The sequence below is a fragment of the Hyposmocoma kahamanoa genome, unplaced genomic scaffold, assembly GCF_003589595.1.
Source record: "Hyposmocoma kahamanoa isolate Upper Pololo Valley unplaced genomic scaffold, ASM358959v1 94, whole genome shotgun sequence".
NCBI lineage: Eukaryota > Metazoa > Arthropoda > Insecta > Lepidoptera > Cosmopterigidae > Hyposmocoma > Hyposmocoma kahamanoa.
Window position 1 is genome coordinate 3614686 of NW_020654878.1, and position 13377 is coordinate 3628062.

General features: G+C 38.1%; 1 protein-coding gene across 1 annotated transcript in view; it reads right to left on the reverse strand.

Annotated features, from left to right (window-relative positions):
- LOC113237775 (protocadherin Fat 4-like) overlaps window positions 1–11885 on the reverse strand; it is a 51590-nt gene extending 39705 nt beyond the window's left edge. The window contains exons 1-6 of the mRNA XM_026474419.1: window positions 11812–11885; window positions 9697–9855; window positions 7727–7838; window positions 5745–5892; window positions 2129–2368; window positions 1150–1348 (exon numbers count right to left, since the gene is read on the reverse strand). Coding sequence (XP_026330204.1) covers window positions 1150–1348; window positions 2129–2368; window positions 5745–5892; window positions 7727–7838; window positions 9697–9855; window positions 11812–11872 — 919 coding nt within the window. The 5' untranslated portion in view covers window positions 11873–11885. The remainder of the gene's footprint in view (window positions 1–1149; window positions 1349–2128; window positions 2369–5744; window positions 5893–7726; window positions 7839–9696; window positions 9856–11811) is intronic.
- Window positions 11886–13377: the final 1492 nt, after the last annotated feature.

A 13377-nucleotide genomic window follows, 5' to 3' on the forward strand; every position in this document is an offset into this window, starting at 1 on the left:
ACACACACACACACACACACACACACACACACACACACACACATACATACACACACACACACACACCCACACACACACACACACACCCAACGCATGTACATACGCATTTTTACTCTCTCACACTCACCTTATTACATCCATTATGTATAACTTTAATCATTAACCTTAAGTCTTTTGTTTGTTTTCTTTTTCTCTCTGTAATATTCTCTATACTGCACCATAAATATGCTTGTAAACTTGTTAAATAACCGAACCACTATCTTTCATAACACAGGTTGAAAGTCAGAGGACAGATAACCTTGAGTCAATTACTAACAATCCAAACATGGTAAACTAGCACTTATTTAGTTACAATACACCATTATTTGAAAAAGGCTTAAAATAAATTATTATTATTATTATTATTACAAAAAAATTGAAAAATTTGTGCAATCCTTATTCAATCTACATGAAAAAACTATTTTAATAATTTTGTGATATTTATTAACAAAAAATCAACCTGCATAAAATCAATCAATCTGCCTAGCTTGATTATACTGAAATTTTATGACAAGTAGAGGCTCAGCTGCTTTTTGGGCTTGCAGTGTTTTGCTCTGGATGATTTGTAAATTATTCCAGCGTGCCGTAATCCTCGCCCCTTCGGGTAACCATAACGACGCGAATATCCACAATGGATATATTAATTAATTTTGATTATCCTCGGATGCTTGGTGGCCGTTGGAGTAAGGCTCTAACGAAGTGGCCAAGGATAGGCCGAAGAAATCTGGATCGTCCAATTGCAATTGCACGCTGGGTCGACGACATAGTAAAAGTCGCGAATACGTTTTTTTATGCCTTTGCTTCTTAGATAGATACATAATAAATATTAGACAACATAACATACGTTGCTCCGATTCCAAAGTAAGTAAGTATAGCACTTGTGTTATGGAAATCGGAAACAATGACGGTACCACAAACACCCAGACAGACCAGAAGACAATATAGAAAAGTTACTTTTCTACATTGATTCAATCGGGAATCGAACCCGGGACCTCAGCGATGGCCACACCATGAAAACCGGTGTGCAAGCCGCTCGATCACGGAAGTCGTCATCTATATTCATCCTAGAATTAGGTTGTATCGATCAAGTTATCTTTTAGTGGCACCTACCATTTTCATCCCTCTCAAGTTCATAGTCAATAAGTTTGTTAATGCCCGTGTCGCCGTCAATTGCACGCAAGGTGAAACTCTGGACGGTCTTCTCGTCGAACTGCTGTACTGCGAAGACAGTTACCCACCGCGGAGGGCGGTGCTCGACATTCTCCACTTGTACCATCTGGGTTACTGTGTGGGAATTTTCCACAGAGTCCTTGAAATAAGTTAATAATTATAATAATAGATGATTCATTTATTTGTAACAAAATTAGTCTACAGTTTCACTATCCTCGGTTAGACATTAGAAATATAAACATATTTAAGACACTGTTTTAAATTTATTAAATGTCACGATGTTAGCCAACCAGGATATTCAATTATGTTTGTGAAATTATTCCACTAGTTGGTTGTAACTATTAATCCAAACATCGAACACTTAGAAAAATTTCCTACCATAGTTTTCTTGTGCTTGTTGCAGATCTTTGTTTTTAATTTTTAAACACTTTTTTGCCGTACTCACAGATGTACTCACGTCTCATAGATGTCGTTACGGCAAAAAGTTTTTAAAAATCGAAAAAAACAGAACAAGCATATAGAAAAATTTCGTTCCGCAAGTTCGTTCCGTGGCCTTAGTTGTCATAGCGTTTGGCACGGTTTGCTGGAAGACGTTGGTTCGAATCCAGCCGGGTCGACGGATTTTTTTAGTATTCGATCTTTGTTTTATTAATTTATAACATATAGAAGGCATGTTTATTTACTAATTCGCACATATTATGTGCCAGACCTCCACACCACCACACCAATTACATGATTTCAATCTAGGGAATTCCCTACGAGTATCAGTGCAACGCAATTCACTCTTCAGGCACTTCCCAGAACACCCAGGCCAAGATCTATTTAGAAGAGTTACCAATTTACATTTCAAATGCGTTTATTTCAAAGTCAATAATTTTGTGAAATAATTCTTTTGCCCAATTTAACGAGAAGGTCTTACCAACGCTGTGATTTGGAAGATATGTAATGGAGAAGTTTCAAAATTGAGCGTAGTCTGAAGCCCAATGGTCATGGTCATGTTGAACTGGTCGAAGGGGATCCGTGATGAAGTTATGCTGAAGATCTCTTCATCGTTGCGGTCACTGTTGATCTCGAATGTCATCACGCGGATGCTCAACTCTCCGTCTAAGTCAGATACTCGGTAAGCACAATCTGTGAGACGGGGCGCTTCGCCGAGTTCCTATAATATAAATAAATAACCACATACACATAGATGATGCGAACGCATGGTGTACTTTCAGCTATTAAATGTTTGTGATGAAATTGATCTTTGAATGGATGTGACTATTTGAAGTGTAATGTGATCACTTACGAATTAAACATATTTGATTTCATTTATAATTCTGTAGTGAGAGGTAAAGAACCGTAAAGTGCCTAACAGTTATTTTTTACTATAGAACGTTTTATTCTCTTTTTGAGGCTCTTAATTAGGCATTTACAATCAATGTTAAGGTCAAATAAACATTTAGAAATAGTCGTGAAGACCTAAGTATGCTCCCCTGAAAAAAACCTCACCTAAGAATGAATTGTTTATTAGACAGCCACTCAAGGTCTAGTGTTCACTGCCTAAGGTCCTAAGTTCATTTAGTAGCAGTAGAGCTCCTTGTGAAAGTGTTCGTCCAGGGAAGTACTGCCACCTTACCTATTTCTGCCGCTAAGCAGTAACGTGATCTTTGTTGCGTTCCGGTTTTGAAGGAATCCGTATCAGGCCCTTTACTCTCGTTCTTCTTGTGACATCCGTCAGAAACAATTACTGTCACATAACGATGCCTTCCTTTCTCAAACTCGTATCTTATAAAGATTGATTGTTCAGGAGACGGCAAAACTTTCTATTTATTTTAATTTTCTTATCAATGGTGTTAATTTGGATGCTTTAAGAATAGGTAAAAGCCAGTGTGTGAATATGAAGGAATGTGATGTGAAAACAGCCTGCAAAATTTGTATATACAATCCATTTTTTGCATTTCAGTAACTTTGAGCTTTAAGATACGAGTTTGAGAAAGTAAGGCGACGATAATTAATACTCGATTAAATTAAAATACGCATGATGCGAATGAAGCTTCATATTAGACATTGTCTAATAATACTCGACAACATTATTTTATTTTATTTTTTATTTTTTTTTATAGGTTCACTTACAGTTATTACAATGTTACTTACTAAAATTAAATGTAGTTATAGAAGATCTGTAATAATTCTTATCGGGGTGACAGAGGGAAACCAGGTTTTCAATATGGTGCTTTTATTTGACAACATACACAGATGTACAACGTCGATGGTGAAGTGGGAAAGGACTCCCCCTAATCGACACGTAGTCGAGGACCCGTACGCACGTTCCAATTAGGAAGCAGCGCTAGAAGCGTAGCACAGTGCAGTGGGTTCAACGGTAACGATCTAAAGCGGAGTTCCAGATAAGGAAGCAGAGCTAGATGCGTCGTAAGTTGGATTACATTATACACATCGCCGCCAGTAGTCATTCCGCGATGGAAAATCTTAACACCGCGATGCAGAATTTGCGATTTCGACGCCAATGCCATCTAGCGGTGCGTGACGGAACTAATATGAGTTGCCTGTTATGTGATTTTGTTACATCTTTTATTTAATTGCACAACCACTTACAAGTAAGCACAGCTTACAAAAACAACATGAATGTAGATAAATTAGAACTTAAAAAAAAGCTATTTAATCCAGTTTAAAAAAAAAGAGAAAGTAAAATACAAACAAAAAAGTAATAGTAAATAGAAGCGAACAAGGGTCTGGGCATTATTAGTTATTATTTTTATTAAAAGTAATATTGTCGAGTATTACATAATTGACAGTAATTGTTTCGGAAATTGTAGGGCCCCAGTTCCGAATCTCAGAAATGAGAATACCTTCAATTCGGATCATCATTTTCGCGGACCGAAGCAAGTACATAGCGCGTCGTGTTAATACATATAAATATTTCTTAATTTTCATTAATTATTATGCGTACATATATATATATATATAGCTGGTTGATGACTGTACCACCTCAGTCAACCGTGACTATGGGACCTGTAAAAGTCCCGAAATGTCGGTTTGTTTGAAAGAACAAATATACGCGATTTAAATCCGGAAAAATAGTTTCATGTCCTAAAAATCATGTTTTCATTGTTGACATTTCGATGGCTTTCTAGAATTAACCTATCTTAAAAGCATCTAATCCATAAGGAAGATGGTTTCAAATAATTGAGACGTATCTGCCGCGTAAAATTGAAATATTATAGACTGTCCCAACCTTTGATAACCTTTGGAGCTTCGGTAATGGACTTTGGAGTCAACGGCTTAGCGGTGGTAACTGTTAGTAGTGTAATTTACAATGGGAACAGCTCTGGTACCTATCTGGACAATGGGGAGGGAGCTGTACGAGCATCCGGGGCAGCTCACCCAAAGCACTAGCCTAGAGAACCGGATGAAGCATGTGCAAACGGGCTGATCTGGGGTCAGGACTTGACTAAGAAGGTCCCTGTGCGGGCTTGCTTGCACAGGTTATAGTGCCCTTCTCGTATACCCTAAGGGTCGGTAGGCACAGGGTCACTATAATCAAATTAATGAAAGGTTCGGTGTCCCATTTAGAATAAAATTTAACATATCGAGTTCTTGGGTTTTCGCGATTGTTACACATAGGAAATGAAATTATTTTTCCGGATTTAAATCAACCTCATCAATCAACAGTCAACCGTGACCATGGGACCTGTAAAGGGCCCGAAACGTCGGTTAGTTTGAAAAAACAAATATACGCGATTTAAATGCGGAAAAATAGTTTCATTTCAAAATTTAACATGTTTTGAAGAAATCTCAGTAGGTACGATCAAAATGGAATTATTTATTTTGAGTTGGGCCTTTATTCTTGAAAAGAAGCTATTTATACTACACCGAGTTTGGCTAAATTATACTTAATACTTTGATATATTAATTCTCGCGCAGTCTCGGGAATTCACGCAACTACCGGGTCGTGTCTAGTTCGTACTGTGAAATATTCTAGTAGCAGTAGAGCTCCTTGTGAAAGAGTTCGTCCAGTGAAGTACTGCCACCTTACCTATTTCTGCCGCCAAGCAGTAATGTGAGCATTACTGCGTTCCGATTTAGAAGGGCAAGGGTGCTGGTGAAATTATAGGCACGTGGGACTTGTCACAAAATAAAAATTCACTTAATCCTCCACTCATAGGCATAGCAGAGGTATTCATTAAATTTTCAGTATACCGCAGCTTTCTTTAGCTTTAACTTTGTATTCAAAAGGATTTGTGAACAAACAAAATACATTTGTTTTTAACAGGCTTTTACAAGCGTGTCAGGGGTCCTACTTTCGATGCATGAAATCCGTACCTACAGACTTGAGTTTCGATCGGGGCTAGAACTAAGAATGTATGACATTGCGATTCGAGAGTTTCGAACGGCCCAGTGTGACAGTTTCGAACAGTCAATTCCGCAGGTCATCGATAGTGGGAAAACGGTCGTAACTACAGATTTCGTGCTTCTAGAGTAGGGCCCCAGTTTAGAGCGTTATCACGATGCAAATACAAACCAATACTTACGGGGACCTGACAAGCAGCAATAGAATGTATAATAGGGTCATTGTCGTCGATGTTGGCGATTAACAAATTCACTAGCACCGACACAGACTCGCCTGTCACGCTGATTTCAAACATGTATTGTTGCATGCCAGGAGACTCGAAGTCTTGTCTGAGGAAGAAAATCGACGAATAAAGAGATAAGCCAGATAAAAAAAACATTTAATTAATGTTATGTCATGTTAAGAGACGCCTTACTATTACTAGATTACATATTAATTTAATTATGTCTTAATGGGAATTGTTTTACAAATACTTAGCTCACGGGAGAAAAAAAAAACAATGGAAGGGCCTAAGCATCGATTACTATCGCCAAAGCTTACACTATCATAATGTTAAACACTATGAGATCTTGCTAATGATTCATGGTATTTCTAATTTAAAAAGATGTAACAAATTGTGGACTCTACATTATTCATATATTTGTTAACCGATTTCAGAAAGGAGGAGGTTCTCAATTCGGCTATATGTTTTTTTAATATGTATGTTACGCACTAACTCCGGCTAGTGAACCGATTTTGATAATTCTTTTTTTGTTGGAAAGAGGATTCATCGTAAGTGGTCCCATTTAAATTTGAAGAAAATATTCCACCTGTAAGAGCGGCTAACTAGGGGATGAACGACATTTGAGGTCGGTTTTTGTAGTACTCTGTACTGGGATTATTGTAAAATAACTCCACTAGTTTTTCTGTAATTATTAATGCAAAAATCTAACACAAAGCAAAATTCTCTTCGACCCAGCAGGACACGAACCTGTGACCACGGGATTCCGTCCCTTGCTCTTTTACCAACTGAGCTACAATAGGCCGAGTTGTGTTCGATCTTTCTATTAATTATTATGGCAAACTTGTAGACTATCGATATAATTTAAATTTTACCCTGTTGATATATCATTGAAACTTCAAAACGTATTATTGCAAGTTATGATGGTTTGGTTTTTTATTGAAGTTTCATTCAATGTGCTACCATCTAGCGGTAATAGCTGAAAGACGACAACCGATTAACGCCTTAAGGCCCTTCCTTTGCTTTTTTCTTCCGTGGTTTTGTCATACCGTAAGAAGACAAGTACACAACCACAGATTACTGCTAGAATAGTTACTCGTTTTCAAATATAAAAATATTACCTATGGAATAAATGATGTTTTGACTTTAACTTAACAGATACATCCCTCTCATACAAAATCGAAAGTACGTACGCTGTAATAGCCTTCTAAATCTGACAAAATACACCAGGCGCTCACTGCGAGGGAAAAATAAACCTAATCACGCGCTCAGAGAAGTGAAAATAACGTTGTCTGGCTTGTGCAGTCGTGCGGAACCGAATGCTAGGATTGCACAAGGATTGTAATGTAAATCAAAAACTTGTCTGAGCGCTTGTACTGTCGGCGATACACTCAGCGAGCGGTAGGCACTTATCGCGTGACCTCGAGCGAGTGGCGGAGTCCTGACACAACGTAGTAGCTCTCACTCGCGCACTCGAGTTGCACTATTTATTGAATTGAAGCGTTCGCACGGTATTAAAAAAATGACATCATGTTGTAAACGCACTTATTTATTATTGTGTTTTTGGTTGTTTGAACAAGAGTGCCTCAAATTCAGAATTCTCTAGTATTTAATTTTTATTTTTATATCATACTCCCATAACCGTGTTACAAAACTGCGATGCAAGTATAAAACATCAATATTTAACTATGCAATAGTTACTTACGACAGTTCTTATTATGATTATTATTATATTGGATATCTATTTTAGACTCTCGCCTCTCCCAAGATCTAAAAGATTGATTTTGAATTATTATTATTCAATCAATGAATCTAAGGCCGTAATCCTTCTTTTATGTTTCAAATAAATCTTTGTTAGGTTCATTTTACCGTCGGATGTAGACAGTGTAATTGTTATGAGATGGAACTTATTAGCAAAACTAGGTAAATCTAAATACACTTACTCTTGAGTAATGACAAGCAACCACTCGTCATTTTCACTCCTAACGATCCTCGGACCCAGGAGATTGAACGAACCGACGAGAATTGGTATTCGTATCTCGGGAGTCCCGGGCCCTGAAATTAATATTATTAGAAAATTATTTACACAACTGTGCCCCCGCCTACTGGCCACCAGTGGCAGCCACTAACGCGACTATTAGGCCGGGACCGCACTGGGCCGCGCGCGAATTAATGGGTGGCACCGGGCAGGTTAGGCGATCAGTGGCGGCCGCACTGACTGACTGAGTGCGGCGTCAGTGCGTTAGTTCAACTATACAGTTGAACGACAAATTCAAACTATTTTGTTTACATCGTGCGGTGTCTTCTTCGCAACTCTTCGCTCGAATATGTCGTGCTCTTTCGCACGAACGCCTCGAGGCCGTATCATCGCATATTTTGTCGCAAATCGTGACAAATCGCCGTGTCGCACTGCTGCTTGTCCGAAAGTTGTTGTTGTACGAAATTCAAGTGTCGTCGCGGGTCACTGAATAATTTTATTTAATGCGGTTCATTACTTGTACAACATTTGAAATTTCTTTACGATGTTAACAATTAAATTTCGCTTGTCGTTTCTGCAGTGCGGCCATCGACATAATTATGTTTATACGAGTTTGTTTTCACGAAATTGCCGTCGCGTCGCAGTCGCCTTAGTAGTGTGGCCGCGGCCTTAGTGGCAGAGACAAGCCACTAGACGCGACCACCAGTCGCAGTCACTACTCGATGGATGCGGCACTAGTGGTTTACCAGTTGCGGCCATAAGTTTTATTCAAAAACCATAAGCACTTTGGGGACAGCGGAACACGAAGCTTAAAAGCGGGACGTATGGTCACGTTACCTATTTGGCAAATTTTATTGAAATCGGTTAAAATTCAGACATTTATATATATTTGACGGGCCTGGAGCGGCACTGTTGCGCTTCTGGCATGTTCATGCAAGCTCGTACTGACACGTCCTGTGCCATCGTGATACGTCGTATGGCTAGGCTTAATTCGAGAGTTGTTTACTCGCCTGACTACCACGTCGATGCACAACCGTCGCCGCTGGCTCGAAGTCGCCACGTAGGGTGAGCTTGACTTCAATTAACCTTATTTTATTTTATATTATTATAAGTGTTATTTTTTAATTTGACTTATTTTTTATGTAACATTATAATTGTTATTTTTTAAAGTTATTAAGTGTTTTAAAAGTGTGGAATTGTATTGAGTTGAATTGTATTTTCTTAATATGGTCCATGGACTGGAATAAATAATAATAATTATTGTTATAAAATGGGTAAAATCGAATAAACAGGATTTATCCCCTTATTTGTCACCCTTAACAGGTGGAATATTTTTTTCAAATTATAATGGGATACTGGAGTACCTCGACCGAGTGGGTTCCGAGTCGCGCAGAGGGGCATGAAGAGAGCAATGCTCGGAGCTACCCTGCGAGACCGAAAAAGCAACGCTTGCATCCGAAATAGGACCAAAGTTAAAGATGTCATGTTTGTATTGGCGAAGAAAAGGTGGACATGGGCGGGGCACATTGCGAGAATGGACGAGAGGCGCTGGACAAGGCGAGTACTTGGGTGAAGACACAGAGCGGACATCAGAGGGCGCGACAGACCACCGCCGCGCTGGTTGGACGACACCCGACGACAAGGAGGTCGGGACTGGATTAGTCGGGCACAGGATCGTCAAGAGTGGAAAAAGAGGGAAGAGGCCTATATCCAAGATTGGATAATAAAACGGCCGCCATGGTGATGATGATAATGGGACCACTACTAAAGTACCTCCTTTCTAATAAAGAAAGAATCATCGAAATCGGTTCACGAATATTGGAGTAGGTAATTGCGTAATATACACACAAAAGAAAAAAAATAAGTAACCTCTTATAATTCGGTTAAAAAACGTTTTCAATTATTCGATTCTGTGGATAATATGACTTCGCTTACCGTTATAATTAAGTTTGGCTATCGGTACGTCGCCCTTCACCCCTTCTTGAAGATAAATGACCTGTGTGGCTGTTGTCGAGCCTGCAGCCGGTACGAATGTATCCATGCAGACTTCTTCACGCTCTGGACCTGGGATAGTAGGTCGTTCGCTCCATCCACCTGAAATGAGGCACAATTTGAAAGTGAAGCTGCTAGAAAATTTATGACTTTTAATAAACGCGGTGATAAAGGTAACTTTATATAGATAATATTTGATTATAGGTAGCCAGAAAGAAGGTACTTTAAATATTGTATATAGGATATTTTAACCTGTTCATTGACAGTGACGGCGTTTACGGTATGATTGATCCATTGCAAATGTGTGTGTGTTTCATTGGTTAAAATAATCACATAACTGTATGTAGATGGTCTACTACGTTACTTCAAATTGCGCGGTAGACACGTCTTAGGTGTTTTAAACCATCTTCCTAGTAAATTAGATGCTTTTGAGATAGGTCACTATTCTAGAAAACTATCGATGTATATTAACTGTTTCGTCTATATTAGTTGATCTACGGATAAATTATAAATGAACAAAAAGGTAACACTATCATTATGTTTAAATATACTAAATTAGTATTTGTCAAAAATTAGTTTTGATCCTCTTTTCACATAAGTCACTTCTTGGTTGCGCCCGCCATTCAGTTGTTTAGGTTAGGTTAATATATGAAAAAAAAGCAAGAGACGAGCGAGTGAAGCGAGCGTGTCGCGGTTGCGGTCGGCGAGTGCCTGAAGCGAGTTTGCTTGCGTTAGGTTTTTGTCTTAGTTTTGAGGCTCAGCATGAAACTATCATAGTTAATTTATACAAACGAAACATATCAACACACTTGTGGGATCATGGATACGCGAATAGAATAATAACGCATAGAATGATAGTTTCATATCAAACGAACTGTCACAAGTGAGGCAAAAATCAAATTCATGTAGGCTAGCTTTAGTAGTAGGTTAATTTTCGGTTTTTGTGAATATTTATATAAAAATACAAGTTGAAACGCGTTACTTCCTTGTGGAATGTGATGTTAGTATCTATTTTATGTTTGTCTGACGTATTTTTACACTCATTTACCGCACATTTCGTCATTTTTAGCTAAAATTCTTGAGCTGTTCGCGGTGCAAGTTGACCTTGAGCACTGAAGGCCCGCCCGCTCGTGTAGGCCCTTTTGGCGCGCTTCAATTTGCCTCACTTAGCGTGTGCGGGCTAGGTTTCTATGCGTTATTATTCTAAGGTTGACACGTATCTTTTTCGCATTGTGTCTCCTAAGCAACATCGGACAACGTTCGCGTCGTAATTTACGAAGGTGATATTTTGATCTTCCCAGGCGCTCTAAGAGACCGCGAGCGATCACTCCTTTGGCGATCTTTCAGAGAATCAGGTATAATATACAAAGTTGCGGCTTACCCCACAACATTTAATGTCACGGAATATATGCATTGTTTTTTCCCGCCATATGAAGCGAAATTACAATCGCACGAAACTGTTTTGTTCCCCCCGTCACGAGAAAAATAATAAAGATGAATTTAAAAACTTACAATTAGAACACAAACGTTCCAAAATTAAAGTTAAAAATTAATTAAACAGGTCCCAGTATTATTTTGTTTTATTTTTTAAAGTCAGTTTGTCGCAAATCTTATGATCACACGAGGTATATAAATACTTTCTGTGTTAATGTGTATATTATATGCATATTAAACACGTGTTCATGTGTATATACACATTTGATTAGGTACTGTCCATTATCTGTAATTATCTTCCTCCAAATTAGGATACTGTGCTACCTATAGACCACACAGTGGTGCTACCAATATGATCTTATATACAAATATGCTACTTAAAAGGACCCTTATAATTTCTACGTAACTCACATTACGTAGACAAGACCAGTTCAATTCCCAGGAGAGGCAAGTAAATTTTTGAAAATCTTTGAATGCAGTATTACTTACTTAAAAATAAAATAATGTCTCCATGAATATCTTCTTACAATATTTAAAGTCCTATTGTTCCGTGTCTCATAGTCTGGTACACTCTGTATATATTTTACGTTATTTGTTATACACGAAAGATGCATTACTACTTACCACTCCATTCAATTTCTGGCAAATCATCTGGTTTGGGTTGACGAGGAATATCTTCAGCCATGTATTGACATCTTGTTGCTGTAAAACGTAATTTATCATTTACTAATTAAAATAGTTGATTAAGATTATAAAAATATCGAGTAGTACGTTTATTCCATCGAGTATACAACCAGAAATAGAGACGAAATAAGCCATCCATCCCTGGCAACTCATTAGGCAAATAGGCCTTATATCACTTTTAAATATCAACTCTCGTTTGCCCTGAATCATAAATGATGAAAACTGAAATAGTATAGCGTCCTCACCTTAGTGATCTGGCAGAATAATTTTCAAACAAATTAAATGACGTTTCATCTCTATTTCTGGTTATACACTCGATGGTTTATTCACTAAATCAATGAGTTATTATCATGTTATTATGATTATTATTTTGGAGCGGGTAACACCGGAGTTGTAAGTGTCAGTTTTTCGGCGGGGAAGAAGATTGACACGTTGCCGGTTGTGTGTGCACTTACAAACCTATTGGCTCTAAATTTAAAACGTCAAATGACGTTATTATAATAACCGCCGGTTTAACGAATTGATATAACGAAGAATTAATAGACCAATTATCAAATAATTCCTGCCATAATTAACGACGCGGGAGTTACACTCAACGTCTCCCAGTACGGTTATTGTACTCCGACATATTATATACAATAGCAGAGAGCAAATGAAAATTTGTATCTCTTATTATTTTATTATTTTATGTTTTTGTACCTAGGATCAATTTGTTGCGAACTCATAGAAAAAGGTTGTAATGCGTATTACCCGATTTAGGATAAGTAAGATGGCCTCTGAACCAAGAGCGCTTTCAAATATTATAGCGATAGACATTTCATTTGAGAGACAAACTATTAACTTAATTAGGTTATCTACTGCTAAGCTGACCTTTGCGAAAAACGTACACAGCGTAGACATATTCTGTGGTACTCTGATTCAGGTACGTTCCACAATTGTCTAGTATCATCAGCACACCCCGGCACTATACAACGGTCGAAAATTATTTACTTACTACTACTACATACAGCAAGGCGCTATCTGCACGCACACGCGCAAATGTGTACGTGAAGTGGCAGGGTTACCCATCACCAGAGAACAAATAAGTAACGAGAACGGACACTCTCCGCCCCTCCCTAGCTTTAGATACCGCACCATGTCCCGCACATTGACGGTCACATTGACTGAACGACAACAAGGCTGTCGGCGAGCCGTTTTCGCGCTAAGACGGCTTTGATATTTGATATTTGAATATAGTTTTCATTTATTCATTACGAAATTTGTACGTTAATATATAACATCATAGGACGTTACTATTTATAATGGTCGAGAATTGTGCTGTGTACGACTGTTTATAATCATCAAAACGGGATAAAAAAAGGAGTTTCTTTCGGTTTTTGAAAGACGAAATGAAGTAAGTAAAAAAGCTTATGTCTAAGACTCATCCAATCATTGTTTTCTTTAGTGCACAGTAATATATAACACAGATTTATTATAATAATATAATAAGACGCCATAACTTCGTGA